The sequence below is a fragment of the Pholis gunnellus genome (genome assembly GCF_910591455.1).
Source record: "Pholis gunnellus genome assembly, chromosome: 21".
In the NCBI taxonomy this organism is placed as follows: domain Eukaryota; kingdom Metazoa; phylum Chordata; class Actinopteri; order Perciformes; family Pholidae; genus Pholis; species Pholis gunnellus.
This window is the reverse complement of record NC_136548.1, coordinates 10,708,677-10,724,754: the sequence shown is the minus strand read 5'-3', so window position 1 is coordinate 10,724,754 and position 16,078 is coordinate 10,708,677. Positions and strand designations below refer to the sequence as shown.

At 40.8% G+C, this 16,078-nt stretch overlaps 1 protein-coding gene across 1 annotated transcript in view; it reads right to left on the bottom strand.

Moving 5' to 3' along the window:
• LOC306713040 (protocadherin-15-like) overlaps positions 1-16,078 on the bottom strand; it is a gene marked incomplete at both ends in the record, with an annotated part of 117,010 nt that overhangs the window by 14,454 nt on the left and 86,478 nt on the right. The window contains 5 exons of the mRNA XM_079182578.1: positions 8,924-9,034; positions 11,900-12,118; positions 12,232-12,408; positions 13,162-13,250; positions 13,618-13,848. Coding sequence (XP_079038704.1) covers positions 8,924-9,034; positions 11,900-12,118; positions 12,232-12,408; positions 13,162-13,250; positions 13,618-13,848 — 827 coding nt within the window. The remainder of the gene's footprint in view (positions 1-8,923; positions 9,035-11,899; positions 12,119-12,231; positions 12,409-13,161; positions 13,251-13,617; positions 13,849-16,078) is intronic.

The window sequence follows — 16,078 nt, the reverse complement described above, 5'->3', positions numbered from 1 at the left end:
AAAATGATTAAAAAAAAGGTAATTCAAACTTTTTGTCAGCACCACATTTTTATTGAAAATGACTCTTGTCTTTTTGTATTTTTGTATTAATTATTTCCCCAAAGACCTTGCACAATGATTTTAATGAGAGAAACCGTGGGTAAAAGAAGCAAACAACGCTATAGAAAAAACGTTCATAAAAATGTAGCACAAGTATTTTGAATAATAATATCACTAGATAAATGTATTTTTTCTACTTCTATGCAATTTCCTAGAACATAACTAGCAACTAAAAGAGTATTTAGTACGGAAAGCGGAACAGACACAAAGATAACAGCCACTTAAAGAATGTTTCAGTTTTACAAGGTTTGTAATTTGAAGTTTTTAAAACAAGTTCATGTATTTAAAGGGGATTCAGCGATTCTGGAGAACAATTATTTGAGATCAACACCTCAACAAATACCCCCCTTCCAATTTACCGTCCCCCTCGTTCACACCTTTCTGTTTATACAGCCGTGGCTGGAACAGTGTTGTGTGTTTCCTATTCACAGAAGCAGGGCTGTGTGCGCACACATAGCACGGAGAGCTAGTGGATCGGTATACAGTAATTGTTAATTATTGTGTCTGCCATATAGGTCACAAAAGTGTTGATACTGTACCGAACATATCAGAAAAATGTTAATTTAAAACGTGTTTAATTTGTTTTTCACCGAAACATCCAGTCTTGCAACACACTATCTGCTTGTTGTGACTACAGCTGGTTTTTGTATTTCTGGTTATGTTTAGAATCCGGCGGCACTCTAATGGAATGATCATGGTCTTGGTTCAAAACAGGAAACGTCCACAGTGACTTGCACAGTACAATGTGATTATCAACATCTAACCAACACCAACATCTCTCTCTAACCTCAACCAGAGTGCTTTTGTTGCCAAAACCTAAACTCCTGCACTTTGTAGACAAACTGTAGCTTTTCATTCACTCACACAAAACTGTTTCCTGTGAACATAATCAAGCCAGCGATTAAGTTCGGCAGCACAGCGTGACTGGAAAAACAATTTAGTAATAATAAATAAACGTAATTTCTAGGACACAGGGTTGAGGAAAATACATAGTTGTGCATCGACTCAAATGAAATAAAGATGGAAAGACAGACAGCAACATAATGATAGGAACAGATAGATTATGTACTTGTACACAGAAGAGAATCTGTGATTTTACAGCGTTTTAGCATCTTAACGTAACAGTAAATATTGATGAAACCAGAATGTGACACTAACCATTTCACTGGTTGTAGCCATGTAACAGTGAAATACTATCCACGCTAAGAAAATACAAAGAATTCATGTCAAGGAAAGTTCAATCAAAGTTGGCCGGTTTAACAAAGTCCTCTGTTTGATTTACCATTTCACACCCACTACATCTAGAATCAACTATAGTTAAGATATCCAGAGGGCATTGAAGCCACCACAAAAGAGTAATTAGCTTCTCACAATAGCAAGTGGATCCATCAGCAATCATGCCTTTGATTGATTATAATTTGTTGTTGACAAGAATGTCAATTACTAGGTGTAGATGTAAAATGGTTATGAAAACACTCAACTGAAAGTTAACCAAGAGGCATTTTACCACTTTTAATCACTTGATTTCACAGCTCCATCTGCAGCTATTGAACACAATGTTCCTCAGCCTTAATTAAAAACAAATCTTAGAAATGTTGTTTGTGGGAAAACTAAAATAATGGCAGCGGCAGATAAATCGAAGAAGTACTACTTGAACTCCTTTTGTAGTTCAGGTTCACTGAAATCGGGACACACATTTCAAATAGACTTGACCTGTTTATTATTTCCTCCTCATCCTCCTTCAGTCAAAGAGAAGTTGTGTAGAATACAGTAACTGAGTGTGGAAGCCCTTTCCAGCTGTGACATGACTGAAGACATTAGGGCTATGCAGGATGTGACCTTACTTGCTGTTTCACCTCCCCTTTCTCTTTTTCTGTTCACAACAAGTACCTTCATGTGAGAGGAGAAACATTTTTCTTCTACCCATAGAGTTTATATTTGGCCAAGTTTTTTTTTTTCCTTTCCTCATGTAGAAAACAGGAAGTCATGTTGGAGGAGCACAGTCGCAGCGTGGTAAAGAAACACCACATCACATCACAGCATCCACTGAGCTATTTTCAGCATCAGTCCCTTGACAGCTCCGCGGCAACTACGCAACAAGAAATCCCCCTCTGTGTGCTTTCCATATCATAAAGGCAAAGGCTAGAGCATTGTAGACTGAGAGGGGAATCGTTTCTCAAGTTCCTCCACGATGGAGTTCATGTTTGGATTGGGTTGAATCTGTGGAGGTGGAGGTGGAGGTGGAGGATTCTCTCCTTCTTTACCTCCCTCCCCCCCGCCTCCTTCTGCTGCTACTGCATCCAAGCAGTTAAGAGAATCAAGAGAATCCATGGAGGCTCTGCTCTTCAAGACCTTTTTGAGCGGCATCCGTTTCTGATCTATCTGGCTGAACATGTTGGCCACCGACTTCTCAATGTCCGCAATGTTTTGGATGTTCTTTAAGATTCCTTTTAACTCTTTTCGGGGAAGGTCGGGCTCCGTAGGAAGGGGTGGCAGTGGGGGCCGGAGGGACACGGGCCGCAGGGTGGGTGCCTCCGAGAGAGATGGTAGGACAAAGGTGGATGGACGCAGGAGCGAGGGCGACGACGGGGGAGGGAGAGGGGGAGGCGGAGGAGGTGGGGGATTGTGAGGAGGAGGAGGAGGAGGAGGAGGAGTCTCCTTTTCTGTAGAGGTGGAGTGAGATAAAGCAGGAGGGAGAGGAGGAGGAGGAGGAGGGGAGGAAGGGTGGTGCGGAAGAGGAGATGATGGAGCTAGAGGAGCAGATACGGGTGGAGGAGATGGTGGGGATGGAGGTGTTGGCGGTGGTGGTGGGGGGGTTGATGGAGGATCAGGGATGAGCTCGAATTGAACCTGGAGTCTTTCTTCCACACTGTGATTCACCGTTAAATTTGCCCCGAAGCGCCGCAGTACAGGAGGAGTTGGCCTGTGGCTTGGTGGAGGGGTCACTGCATCACTTTGGGTGACGACGATACTCGGAGGACCCTCTTTGACCTGAGCGATTAGATCATTGTGGGTGGGGGTGTGCTTGTGATGCTGAGGAGACTCCGGGAAAATAGAAAGTATGATATCAGGCGACGAAGATCCTCGTGAATCTATGTTTTGCCTTTGCCTCATTTCCTGGAGTGCCTGTTGCTCAAATTGTCTGGCTTGTTCCTTGACTGTCAGCTTGGGTTCCAGACTTGGGCTTCCCATTAAGTCTGAATCCAACCCACGGTCGAATCCTGAATCCAGACCAGCATCTTTACTTTCCTTAAATTCAGCCTTCAAAAGCTCCAACTCCCACTGAATGGGATCCATAACCACTTGCCGTCGCAAAGCGTCGTACATCTCTCTACGATGTAACCTTGATGGGAGAGTCCAGCTGTGTCCACCTCCAGATCCCCATCCACTGTCACTGCCACTGTACGCGCCGAATCCCACATCTCTTCCAGGGGAGCTGAGCCTTAGCCAGGCCTCTCGAAGGCCTTTCCTGCAAGGGGAACAATTCCCAAGAAGGTCTCTTCTCCTCTGGCTTCTCCCAAGAGTTGCTGGGCTACTCAAAGTCCCGTCCTCATGGTAGATGGGATTTTTGATAGTCAAGGGGTTTTCATCAGAAAGAAAGGTTATGCTGGACTCAGACTTTGGCAGGTTATTGAGTACACCCCCGTTAGCAATGCACTGACGATGGGCAGCGATCGCTCGCGTGGCAAAGTCCGAGATCAGACGTGTGCGGTCGCATTCATCCAAACTGCCACCACTCCCACCAACACTATGGTTTAACCGGCTGGTGCATGCATGGAAGACAATTTGAGGAAAAAAAAAAGACAGAATGAAGAGAGGGATAGCAAAAGAGGAGGGTATATCGAATTGGAAAGATGCAATCAAAGGTATATTAAATGGAGGAGGGAGATAGGGACTGAATGGAATTTAAATTAAGAGCAGTAATACACAGAGAGGTTAAATAAAATGTTTTATAAACAGGAAGGATACATAAAGGATGCTAGAAAGGCAGCTAAAACAATAAAACGTCTGCCAGAGCCTTTTGATAAATGAAATGAATAGAGACTTCACATTAAGAGATAAATGAGGACAGGGATGAGAGGAAATGGAAAAGGGATCTTGCAAGAGGTAACGACATTTTCTGTCAGGGCTGTTTTTACCAGAGGGACAAGAGATGGAGCGCTAAGAAATAGTGTTAAAACACAAAGGGAAGGAATGCAAATATATTTTATGTATGCTAAAAGTAGTGTGCTACAAAGACGCTACTGCATCACGACTACAGACAACGCCAGATCTGTTGGGGCAGGGATAGACAACTGTGTGTCATAGAGCTCTGAGAGTCTGCAGATTTCCTTCCAACAAAGGAGTGATTATATCCTCCTCTCTGGTTGAAGGTGCACTGATCTTTTAAAGTCTCTGGTATAGTTTATGACTTTGTTAAAACTCTGCAGACTCTTGGCACTTAATGGCACATGGCTGGCTACGTCATCCATCAGGCACAATCAATCTTCAGCTACACAACTTTGCTCTCTGATCTACCAAGGTACAACTTACCCTACAAGTAAAACTAGAGTAAGCACCGACGAGGACGGGGCACAAGCACAAAACTAAGGCAAGAAAACTGTCAACACAGTATCAAACTAGTCACAGATGTGAAGCCATTCTCAGCATCCTACTCACGTTTGTCTGTCGGTCATGGGTAATTTATGGATGGATCAGAGCAAGATAAAATGAACAGATCAGTCAACATGAGAACAAGCAAAGTAGAGTGATGAAATGTCTCACATAGAGTGTATCTGTTGATCAGTTATATACAGAGCAATTCTGATTTTTCAACAAATGCATTTATTCTGAAAAACCCATTAGATATTAAGAGATTGCAGAGTGAAGAAGTTAAAGCATTTTATAAAATAAAGAATTAAATGATTTTCTCTTGTTTAAGGTGTTCATCACATCAGATCTTTTTTTTAAAAGTTTAATTAATTTATGATACGTTAGCTATTTCCTTTTCTCTTATTTGCTTTTCAAAGTAAAAGTTTTGAAATATAAACTTTTAATATTATCAAGTAATCAAATAATTGATTGATTACAATTTTCAATATCATTTTCGTATTTCATATTTGTATTATATTTCGTGCACTAGAAGGCGTTAAGCTGTTTGCCTCCATTCTAAATTGAATGCGAGTCATTAACCGTGATAATTAAGGAGAAAAAACCACAACAAACCACACAGCTGCCAACCAAGTTAGCCTGGAAACCCGTAAATATTCCAGTGAACAAGTCAGTAAGTTAATAGGAAGGAATATTATACGAGTTATTGCTAGATGAGTGTAATTGCTACATAGCACAAGTGAACTATATGTGGTGTGCTGCTAAATAACATGACTTTCAATTTAACTTCATTAAATGTGCTGCTAATAATACGGTAAAGAACATTCATTTCTCACAGGTAATTGAAAACAGACATTAAAACCCAAACCTGTCAAGAGAACAGCCAAACGTAATTAAAAGAAAAATAATGCCTCGAAATCCGTCGACTGAGCGGTTTGATAATGGACCTTAATTATGAATGTGCAAACTTTTGTACTTTTCCAGATTTTATACTCTTTAGGGAAAATGTAGTCTCCACAACACTGCAGCGATACAAAACACAGAAACACACACTCACACACACACACACACACACACAAAAGACCTTCCCCATCACAATTAAACATGCTCTGCAGCTTATCAATAGAATTAATTATCGCCCGGGGTGGTCTTTATAAATTACGGGCTGCATTTATTTCAATTATCTCATATCCAAGTTAATTTCTGCACACATTTTACAGCGGATAATTTTGGCTGGTTAGTCTACCACACACACACACACACACACACACACACACACACACACACACACACACACACACACACACACACACACACACACACATACACTCTAACGGAAATCCCTTGTTGTCATTTGAAGATAGTTCTTCCATCTTGCAAATGAATTGCTCTCATGTTAATAGGAGTAGGGACGCATATCAAGGACACACAGGAAACCGGTGATGCATGTAATGCTGATAAGAGTTCCTCTCAACTTCTTCTTAACGCTCCAGTAAGGAATTATAAATAACTATCTGTGTATAGCCTTGAGTGAGTGTGTGTGTGGTTGTTGTGACTTTCAGATAAAGGTTATACGGGGTCTCTACATACCGTCACTATTAGACTCTTGTTTAACCAAACCAACATGTCAAACCAGCACAAATTGTAGAATAGATTAAACTAAATTTGGGAGCAGACACACAGAAACGGGGGAGCAATAGTGAGTGGTGAAGAGAGAATATGACTAAATAATAAAGCAACTTTTTGAGGTGGTATAGAGTAGAGTCAGCACATAGCAGCATTAACATACAGAAAAGTAATTTCACATAATCATCAAAAAGGTTATTTGTATTGCCTCGACTTCCTGACCGTGATTCACTGCTTCATGATTGGAAACATTTTATTTTAATTTAAAACTATTAAAAATATATATATATATTTTAAAACAACCTCACATTGCGTCCAAAGCAAACATTCATAAACTCACATTGCAATCTGCTGTGAAGGCTGATAAGGAAATAAAATTCATACATTTGGAATTTTACAGTGGTATTGAAAGACACCAATCGATGAAAATCTTGACGTGAACTTGAGAGGCTGCACTCAAAATAAACGTTGCTCTGTGGGCAGATTGTTGACCTTCACTTTATCTGTTGTATAGTGAGGATATTGGTATGCATTACAACAAGGAAACTGACAAGGATAGAGCCACATGCCGCTGAACTTTGTGAAGATAAAATTGCAGGGTTTATCTGCGACCGTTATTGCATTTAAAAATCGGAGCTTTGTTTGGTTCTGGAATGATGTGGGGTTCACAAGGCTCCGCACAACGTCGTCTCTACATAATGTCAGTTCCTTTGGCCCCCTGCAAAATGCAAAATGAGCCACATGCTTTGGGTGAACCTACTTTCAAACCCCCAAAGCAAAATCCTTAACTGTTCGCACACTTTCACACGCACAAGGAGTTTTCATCAGGATGGGAGAGAATTCATTTAGCGCTTAGCACAGCTACCCAGCGCACCTTTCAGCACCATGGACAGCAGAAGAAAATGACGTTTTGTCTCCCATAATCCACCAAAACATTGTTTATTTGCAAACTGTATACAAACACTAGTAAACAGATTTCATTGCTGTAATATAACTACTTATTGTCGGATACTTCAAAAAAATAACTACACGGTATTTGTCAGTGTGCACAAGCACAGGCTGAGGGCTAATTGGCCGATTGTGACACAGATTGCTATTGGTTGTTTTGTTATGATCTTTTATGTCTGCATTTCCATGTTATTGTTATTGTTCCTGCAAGGTTTCACATTTTTACATGAAATTAAAACAACTGTATTACTACAGTATATAAGAATTTATTATTATGTCTGCCATGACAATCATGGAATCACTCGCATGTGTGCGTGCGTCCGTGAGTGAGTGAGTGAGTGAGTGAGGTGAGTGTGCATCTCTGTGTTGTCCACGCCTAATCTCGCATTCTGATGAAGCAAACAACATCATATTTTGGGTGCCCAGTTATGGCTGCATGCTCAAGGACCTCGCTTTGGTTGAGGTGACTCACACTTTCTCAAAACACATTTGATGGTCTGTTTCTTACTGCCATTGACCGCCTGCTGACTCCTCATTCACCACTGTTAACCAGCTCCTGGCCAGAAGGGGCCGATAGCGATAGCGGCTGAGTGCATCGCCGAAACCCAGCCGCTACTCTGCGGCCAGAGACACAGTGGGGGGGGGGGGGGGGGGGGGGGGGACACACCATCGACTATACGTATGTCCATGGGGAAAACAGTTCCCTCCCTTTTATTGTTTGGCTATAAGTACACAGCTACTACACACACAGTCAGTGTGTCGCCGCCGCAGAGACACAGTTATTCTGTGCCTATTTATTGGGCACAAACCTATTGAACCTAAATAAACGCTTCAAGTCATGGTTACGCCTGTGAGACAGAGCTGAATATACAGAGCAGGTGCAGACATCTGCATCAAATAAAATGAGAGCTTATCTGTTGTGTGAGATGTGCGAGTGAAAAACATGTCTGATACATCTTCATGTTTGAATCACTTTCTTTTTTTCTGCACTGTTGTGTTCTCAAGTGAGGAGGATTTTTTTCATTGTTGGGTTTGATGGCGGAGGGTGCATTTTATGCCAGTTTTCCTGACGTTAGGCCATTATTTCCCTCCTCTCATTTATATTTGCGATATCGATTTATGCTGCTGGTATTTTCATTTCCTGATTGCTTTCGGCGTTCATTAGTGGAAATGTTTGTGATTTACTGTATCTTAATGTTTGTATTTGGATGTAGGCAACTACCAAAATGTTGAATTGCATTTCCCAAGTGTCTTACACGACATAGCACAGGTGTCCTATTATAGATATCAAATTTTTAATCAAGTAAATGGTTTTCGAACAGCAGTTAGAGTGTAGAGAGCCTTCTTTTGTTGTTCTTCCTTCTGGTGCTCTTGCACATTAGCATTTGGTTGTGAGTATGGTCACTGGTCTTGTCCCAACTACAATATCTGTGACATTTGTTGACCACAATCATCTTAATTTCACTTGAAGACTTTATGGAATCCCAAATTGCTCCATGCTTTAAAACTGAGACACAACTGGAATGTATTCCTAATGCACAAAAGAGACTACATTGGCAAATGTGAATGACTGCATGTGTGGTTTAATAGCCGTAGACATGTGTGCTAATGCCTCTGCTTTAGCTCATGAATATAAATGCCACTTTCACACTTCACTTACATGGCATTGTCACCCAGCTCTTCATACAGGTTGTTGGCAGTTCCTCCCGCAGGTTTGCCTGTTGGCAGTGCCATCTGGATCCGGGCTGTTTTGGCACACTCTGCTTGGCGTCTGGACACAGCAGAGAGGAAACTCAGAGTTAGTTATCAAAAGTTAGAGAAAGCTCACGACCTTAGTAAGTACGTTCAAAAGTTCAAAACCTGTGAAGGGGAGCTCATATCTTTGGTACGTCCATCTCTATCTGAGATCTTAAGAAACGTTTCTGCTTTCCTGTCTGTGTGTCCATTGGTTTGGTCCAGCCAAAGTATCCTAACTACAGGATGAATTTCAATGAAATTTTGGACAGACGTTGATGCTTCCCTGAGGATGGAGGTAACTGACGTTATTGATCCCCTGACATTTTCACTTTCACCACGCGGAAGTTGACATTTTTGGTTTTCAGTGAAATGTCTGATGAAGTGCAGTTTATTTTTGGCATTATTGGGCAAAAAAAAAAATCAATAATATTCGTTCAGCATACTGTCTGACGTAAGCCTCTCCCACCACATGAGCCAAAGCATAAACACGCATTTCGTACAGTTACCTGTGCGAGTAACTAGTTATTCATTTCAAACATCATCACGATAGGGGTTGTGATCCTGATGCCGTTATATAGCAGCAATTCTATGAGAATTACCTTGTGAGCCTGTAAAGCCCTTTGAGATGACATTACGCAACTGTGATTCGAGGCTCTAGTGAGTTACAATATTGACGGAGAGAACATTTTTCTGCTAATGGTTTAGCCTTGTGCTAACCGTAGATGTCAAGGCTGCATCACAGCGGTAGGCTCACGCAGAGAGGCTAAACTATTAGAGAGATGGAGAGAAAATGATGCTTGCCCAGAGACATTTAAACACTAACACGGTAAATATGGTAAACATTACACCTGCTAAACTCCAGCATGCATTGTAATTGTGAGCATGTATCTAGCATTAACATTTATTACAGTCTCACTAGCATGGCCGTAGGCTCTTAGTCAGTGGGATCCTGAATATTTGTGTCCCTTGAAACTTGAAAAGCTGTAAATATAAAATGATGAATGACGGTCAAACTTTGAATGTGCCTCTCTACATGACAGACTTTATAACGCATATGCTGAACAAAGTGTAAATTACAAGATAATGGCACACTGAATTTCCCTTCATTCTCAAAGATTCTATTGAATTAGTTGCTTTCATTATCTTCATAAAGGACATGACGGAGCTTGTGGAATGGAACAACGGGCTGGTTTCCTGGTACGGCGGTTAACTTCATGTTCTACTCACATGTGTCATAAATCATCAAGATGTTAATCTGGGATATGCGTAACCAACTGGCATTGGTATTCTTGTCCAGTCAACATAAACGTGACCTGGACTCATGACAATGCACGCACGCACGTATAGACACACACACATACTCCATATTCTAATGAAAGTGTCTGTCTCGGACATTTACTGATTCCATGTTCTTCGGGATTCATTTATTTGACTGTCTGCTGTCCTTTCTGTTTCACCGCCCTTACTGAGCTCATCCTTTTTATTATACATTGAAAGTCAACACATTAATCACAATGAGGGGTGTTTAAGACAGCCATGACATTAATATTTAAGCATGAGAATATGGAAGCGGTACTCACTCCTTGAATCTGGAAGGGATAGATGCAGCAGGCGACAGAAAGAGAAAGAGAGAAAGATTAGTGACTGTTAGAACCATAAATCACACAGTACCTCTTGTTAGCCAGGTTTATTCATTGAAATTTACAACCCATTTGGACAATTGGTCTTCATTACAGTCATTTAGCAACAGAGACTAGTGATTATTATGCTGATGATTACTCCTCTGTTTTTCTTCGTTCAAATCTCCTCTCCTCTATCCTCAGTCTGTTATTTGTCTCTTTTTCTCAGCAGGATGAGAAGCGTGTGTGTGTGTGCGCTTGTTTATGTGTGTTTGGGAGACGGATGAAATTAATAGCCTTTCACGGTGGTTAGCTAAACAAACTATTAGAATTGGCACTGTGGGACAGGCTGCAATTCTGAATAATCTTGAGACGTGACTGGCCCAGGTGATAAAATGATAAACAGAGCTAAAGGATGGCCTGTGGGAAAGACTGTCAGCTTTATATTTTTTTCCAATTTAAAGTCAAATCTTCCTTTTTTTGTTTTTTGTTTTGTTTTGAGGACCCACATTTTTACTTAACAGTTGGGCAGTATTTTCAGCTGCAGATCAATGCATCAATTGGTGAACTAGTGAGTATGTAGGATACAGTGCTCATGTTCATTAATCAGTGCAGAAGTGTGGCTATATTAGCGTTTTTAATAGTTTTGGACAACAATGGAGGTCTATGACGCATATGAATAAGCTTTATCAGGCTTAGGACACAAGCAATAATTATCTCCGCCAGTCTTTCCACTGCTCATCTTGGACACTACTGGACTCATCAGCCAAATACTTTTTGAGCTCATTTATGACTGTATGACTCCTCACTACTCTTTACGGGCTGGTAGGGGCGGCAAGGGAATAACAAAGGAACAAGATCTCGGCGTGCAGAGAGAGAGAGAGAGACAGACAGCTGGAAAAAAGAATAGAGTCATCATATTTTTACATGAATTAAGGTTTCATTTTGACCAAACCAGTGTTGGTGATTGTTGGAAATGTGGAATAACAAGCCCAGACGGTTTTAGTGAGTTTGCTTTGTTTCCGTTAAATTTGAATGAAGTGCGTTTTACGAGGAATTAACAAGGAAATTAAGCTAGTCTTGGTCTGAGTTGTTGTAGGATCCGTTAATTGTTGGTGTTGGTCTTTTTATGGGAGTTGTTGCTAAATAGGAAGTATAAAATGTCGGCAACACAAGCCAATCAAAGGCACAATAAGCTCCTACAGTATCATCTAGTCTATATTGTCCCTGATTAAAGTGTCATATTTACTCAAAGAAAACTACACATCATTTATACTTACTGTCTGTAGGTGATAATGACAATCAGTATGGCGGGGACACAGCAGACAATGATAATAACTGCCAGAGCCAACAGCGCCCCCTCCGTGTAGCCTACAGACTGCACAGCTTTCTTCACACTGGTCACCACTTCAGGGGTTCGGATCTCCAGAATCCGCCCACCAGGAGGGAGGAAGGGCTGGAACTCTTTGTTGATGTCCAAGAGTTTACCGTCGAGAAACCTTGAGGCGAGAACCGCAGTGATGTAACTGAACAGGTAAGGTCCGTTCATGATAAACACATTTTGGAGAGCTGTTGTTTTTACTTGTCATAGATCTGTTGGCAAAGTTCTTACTTGTAGAGCTCCTGTCTAGAAACAGCCCTATTCGTCAGCGGGTCGATGGCGTAAATCATGAGGTCCGACTTGGTGTAGTCTTCCTGCTCCTTCCCATCGGAACGGCGATGGGGCCCGATGGTTTCCACGACAACCTTTGCTCCCGGAATCTGCTCCTGGACGTAGCGTTCCAAAATGCTGATGATTTAAAATAAAGAACGGGTTTTGATTGATGGGCTCGCGCTACTTTAACGATACCGACACGGCTGACAAAATGACTTTGGACAAACACATTTTGTTTTCATCCCCTCGGCTAGGCTGTGAAATATTGATTTTTGTCCTCACAGAAACACCTGCTCAGCGCTCACAGCAGGAACTATCCAACTAAGTTGTGTGCATGTGTGTGTGTGTGTGAGAGTGAGACTGAGACAGAAAGTGACGTAGAGAGAAAAGATGGTAAGTACTTTTAAAACATCATTATCAGGTTGGGGCGTGTGTCCACGTAGCGTTTTTTCTCAGGCAGAAAAGCATTGCCAGGCCCTGGTTTGGTCTCTATGACAATGATATCTTGACACAATATGACCTCTCTAACCGCCGTTGTATGATAGACTAGCATCGCTCCTTTGACTTTTTCTAGCACCTTTCTGTTCAGATTTTCAAATAGAAGAGTGGCCGCACAAATGAGTTGGAGCGTGTATCTTGGCTTCAAGAAAAAGATGGTGGGGGAGGACCACGATGGAGCCAACTGGTGGAACATTACAAAAGCCCCCTTTTTGGAAATGTATCCGAATAAACATTCGGTTTTCTAGGCCGATTCTGATTTCTTCTGATATTTACCTTCTTTACCATATTTGATTCTCGCTTGATTCTCGTCAGCCAGCCTAATGCTATAGATACATTATTAGTATATCATAGAAAAACAACAACAACATTAAGTTTGATGTATTTTACCTGAGGAGCTTGTCTTTGTTTTTCTCCACATAAGTCGGAGGGACATTTGATACGACCACCTGCATGTCCAGCTGGTTCACGACTGACACCTACACAACAGATGAAAATGCAAAAAAAAAAACAAGTTCTGCATTTAATAAACTGAGCAGAAAAAAAAGCATGCTCCGCTCTAAATCATTTCAGTCGACCTTATCAGATGGAACCTCCACCAGTGAAATACAAGTTTGAATTGAAAAAGATAACATTTCTAATCCAACTACACTACGAGCTTGTGTCTACTTGCATTTGTTGTCACGTTTTTATCTGCTTTCAAGGGCATTCTGGGAGTCGCATAAATCACATTGCAATTAAGTTCAATCATGTCATTAAATTTGTGTTAAGGGAAGTAAAGAATTTAAGATAAAAGAAATTATTATAAACCTGGCACCAATGTCGAAAAAATATAAATATACACACCACTATCTCCGCCTTGCTGCTGTGTCCTTGACCATAGTTGTCTGTAGCAACCACCTCAAACTTAAAATACGACCGCCTCATGTTGCGGTACATGATCGCCGTCTTCACCACGCCGCTGTATGGTTCGATGATAAAGCCGTTTTTGCTAACTTTAGTGTCTTTACCAGGGGGAGGGGGAATGATCAGCCGGTACATCATAGAACTGTAGTTACCAGTGTCTTTGTCCAGGGCCTGTAACATGAGATAAATAAGAATCACTACACAGAGTCATTATTCTAATCATCATTATTACACCGCCACAATATAATCACCATTATCATGAAATGTCATCATTATTGACAAAAACACTTATCAAGTCATTGTTTCCATTATCATAATAATCTATTCTATGTTCTGTGGTGATTATCATCGTGATACCGAGTCCTCTGCCTCCTCCTCGTTTGATTCCAGGTGTCTGAGCAGCTGATCACGATGCAGCGCTTCCATGTATATTGATTAGTGCAGGACTGAAAAAGCTCTCTTGTATTTGTCACTCACCAGAGGCCATGCATTACTGTCGTTTTCTCTAGATTCTCTTTTTTTTTCTCCTGGGGAATCCTGCTGTTTGGTTGTGTTGTTTGATGTAGTACTCTGAATCAGCGGCAGGGGGTAAAGTGGTGCTTTGAGCTTTGTGCAGGTCTATTCATCTGTTCTGTCATTTTGGCTAACTATCAAGTCTCGCCCTCATTCACACACACACACGCGCACACACACACACACACGCACAACCCTCACATTCACGTCCAGACACAGACACACTCAGACAGACATTGATTTATTGCCTGGTCTTTACAAGAAGGGCAGGGAGTATAGACTACAGAATCAGCACAGAGACACCCACCACATCAAAGGTATTGCTATGATAGCAAGAAACAAAAAAATATTGTTCTTATGGCCAGGGAATAAGGAAATGGAAGCAGGAAAGAATAGAAAATATAAAGGATATGGAGGCATACATATAGAAACATGAGGGAATAAGGGAGGACTGAGGAAAGAATACATGTACAGATCTATTTTTTTGTGTTCTTGCAGAGGTGAGAGGCACGGTTAAGATAACTTTTCAGCAATATATCAATACCTTCAGTGATATAAACTGCAACGAGTCAGACCTGATTATTTTCTGTTGCACTTAGAAAGAGCTGTGTTTAAAATCCACAAGCATACAAATACTAACCAGGCGAAACTGGAAAAGAGACAAAATTAATAATTGTGGATGGTGTTGAAACAGCTCCAAAATAAGTAATAAGTACTGAACTGCTTGAAAGCACTCTAATTGTAATTCTAAAGTCGCAGTTTGATTGCCTTTGCTCCGTAATACATGTTGTGTACAGCTAGGATGTAGTCAAATTCCTCCCCATGATGTGAGTTAAAAGACAGAACCTTCAAAAATAGATACATTGACAAAGCACTTACACAAGCTGTAAACATGTCAGTGCTTTTAAAACCATTCCCATCTGGTCGAATGCCTCATTTCTACAAGATGACCAACAACAACAACCTCGAGTGAAAACCTAATTTGTCCATGATGTGGTACATTGGGCCTCATGCGGGAAGTGATACAAGAACACATTTCTTCTTATTTTGTGTTCGTGTCCACAAAATGTTATTGTATTAGTACCGATGATTTTTGTGACTCACCAATGTTTTCTTGTTTTTGCTCTTCTCTTAGCTAAGAGGACATTTTACGAGTGGTCGAAAGCACTCACAGCAAGAGAAGAAAAAAGATCTCATTCTTACAGCCCATACAGTGTTTGTCCAACATAAGGAAACATACGTTTTACATTTGAGGGTACATCAAAAATTCATGAATATCATATAATCAAATCTAGATTATTATGTGTTTTAGAGTAATTATTCTATTGTTACATTTGTGGGCTAAATAAATACTTTTGGACCACTGATCCCAATAAAGATTATAAAACCCTTGGATGATATTAATTAATGCCTCCTGAATGGCTTACATGCTCCTCTTCGATGCTTTGGACATTCATGCCTTTGATTTTCCAGTAACACCAGTGAGCCGTCGTTTATTTGACAGTAGCTACATTTCATTACTGCTGAAGTTCTTCTTCTTTTTACAGCCTTTGTTTTTGGTGGTGTCTCTCCAATTCTTAGGCATGTTTCCAGAGTATAACACATAGGAATATAATATATAAAAACTGTAAAAACACCAGTTATGTTGTGACTTGATTGTCACAGTCCTACTGCTCACTTGGGATCACCATGATGGAGAATCATTTCTACCGCTGTGTGGCGTTTTGTCATTCGGTTAGTCTTCAAACTCATTCATGCATTATTTAAACTGGGCTTCCTGGATTGCATTATATTGTCTTGCAAGTACCTCAAGAAACACACCTACATCAATGCAGCTGTTTGAATTAGTTTTGGTATGAACACCCACTAAAAGGAAAGCTTGAAATAG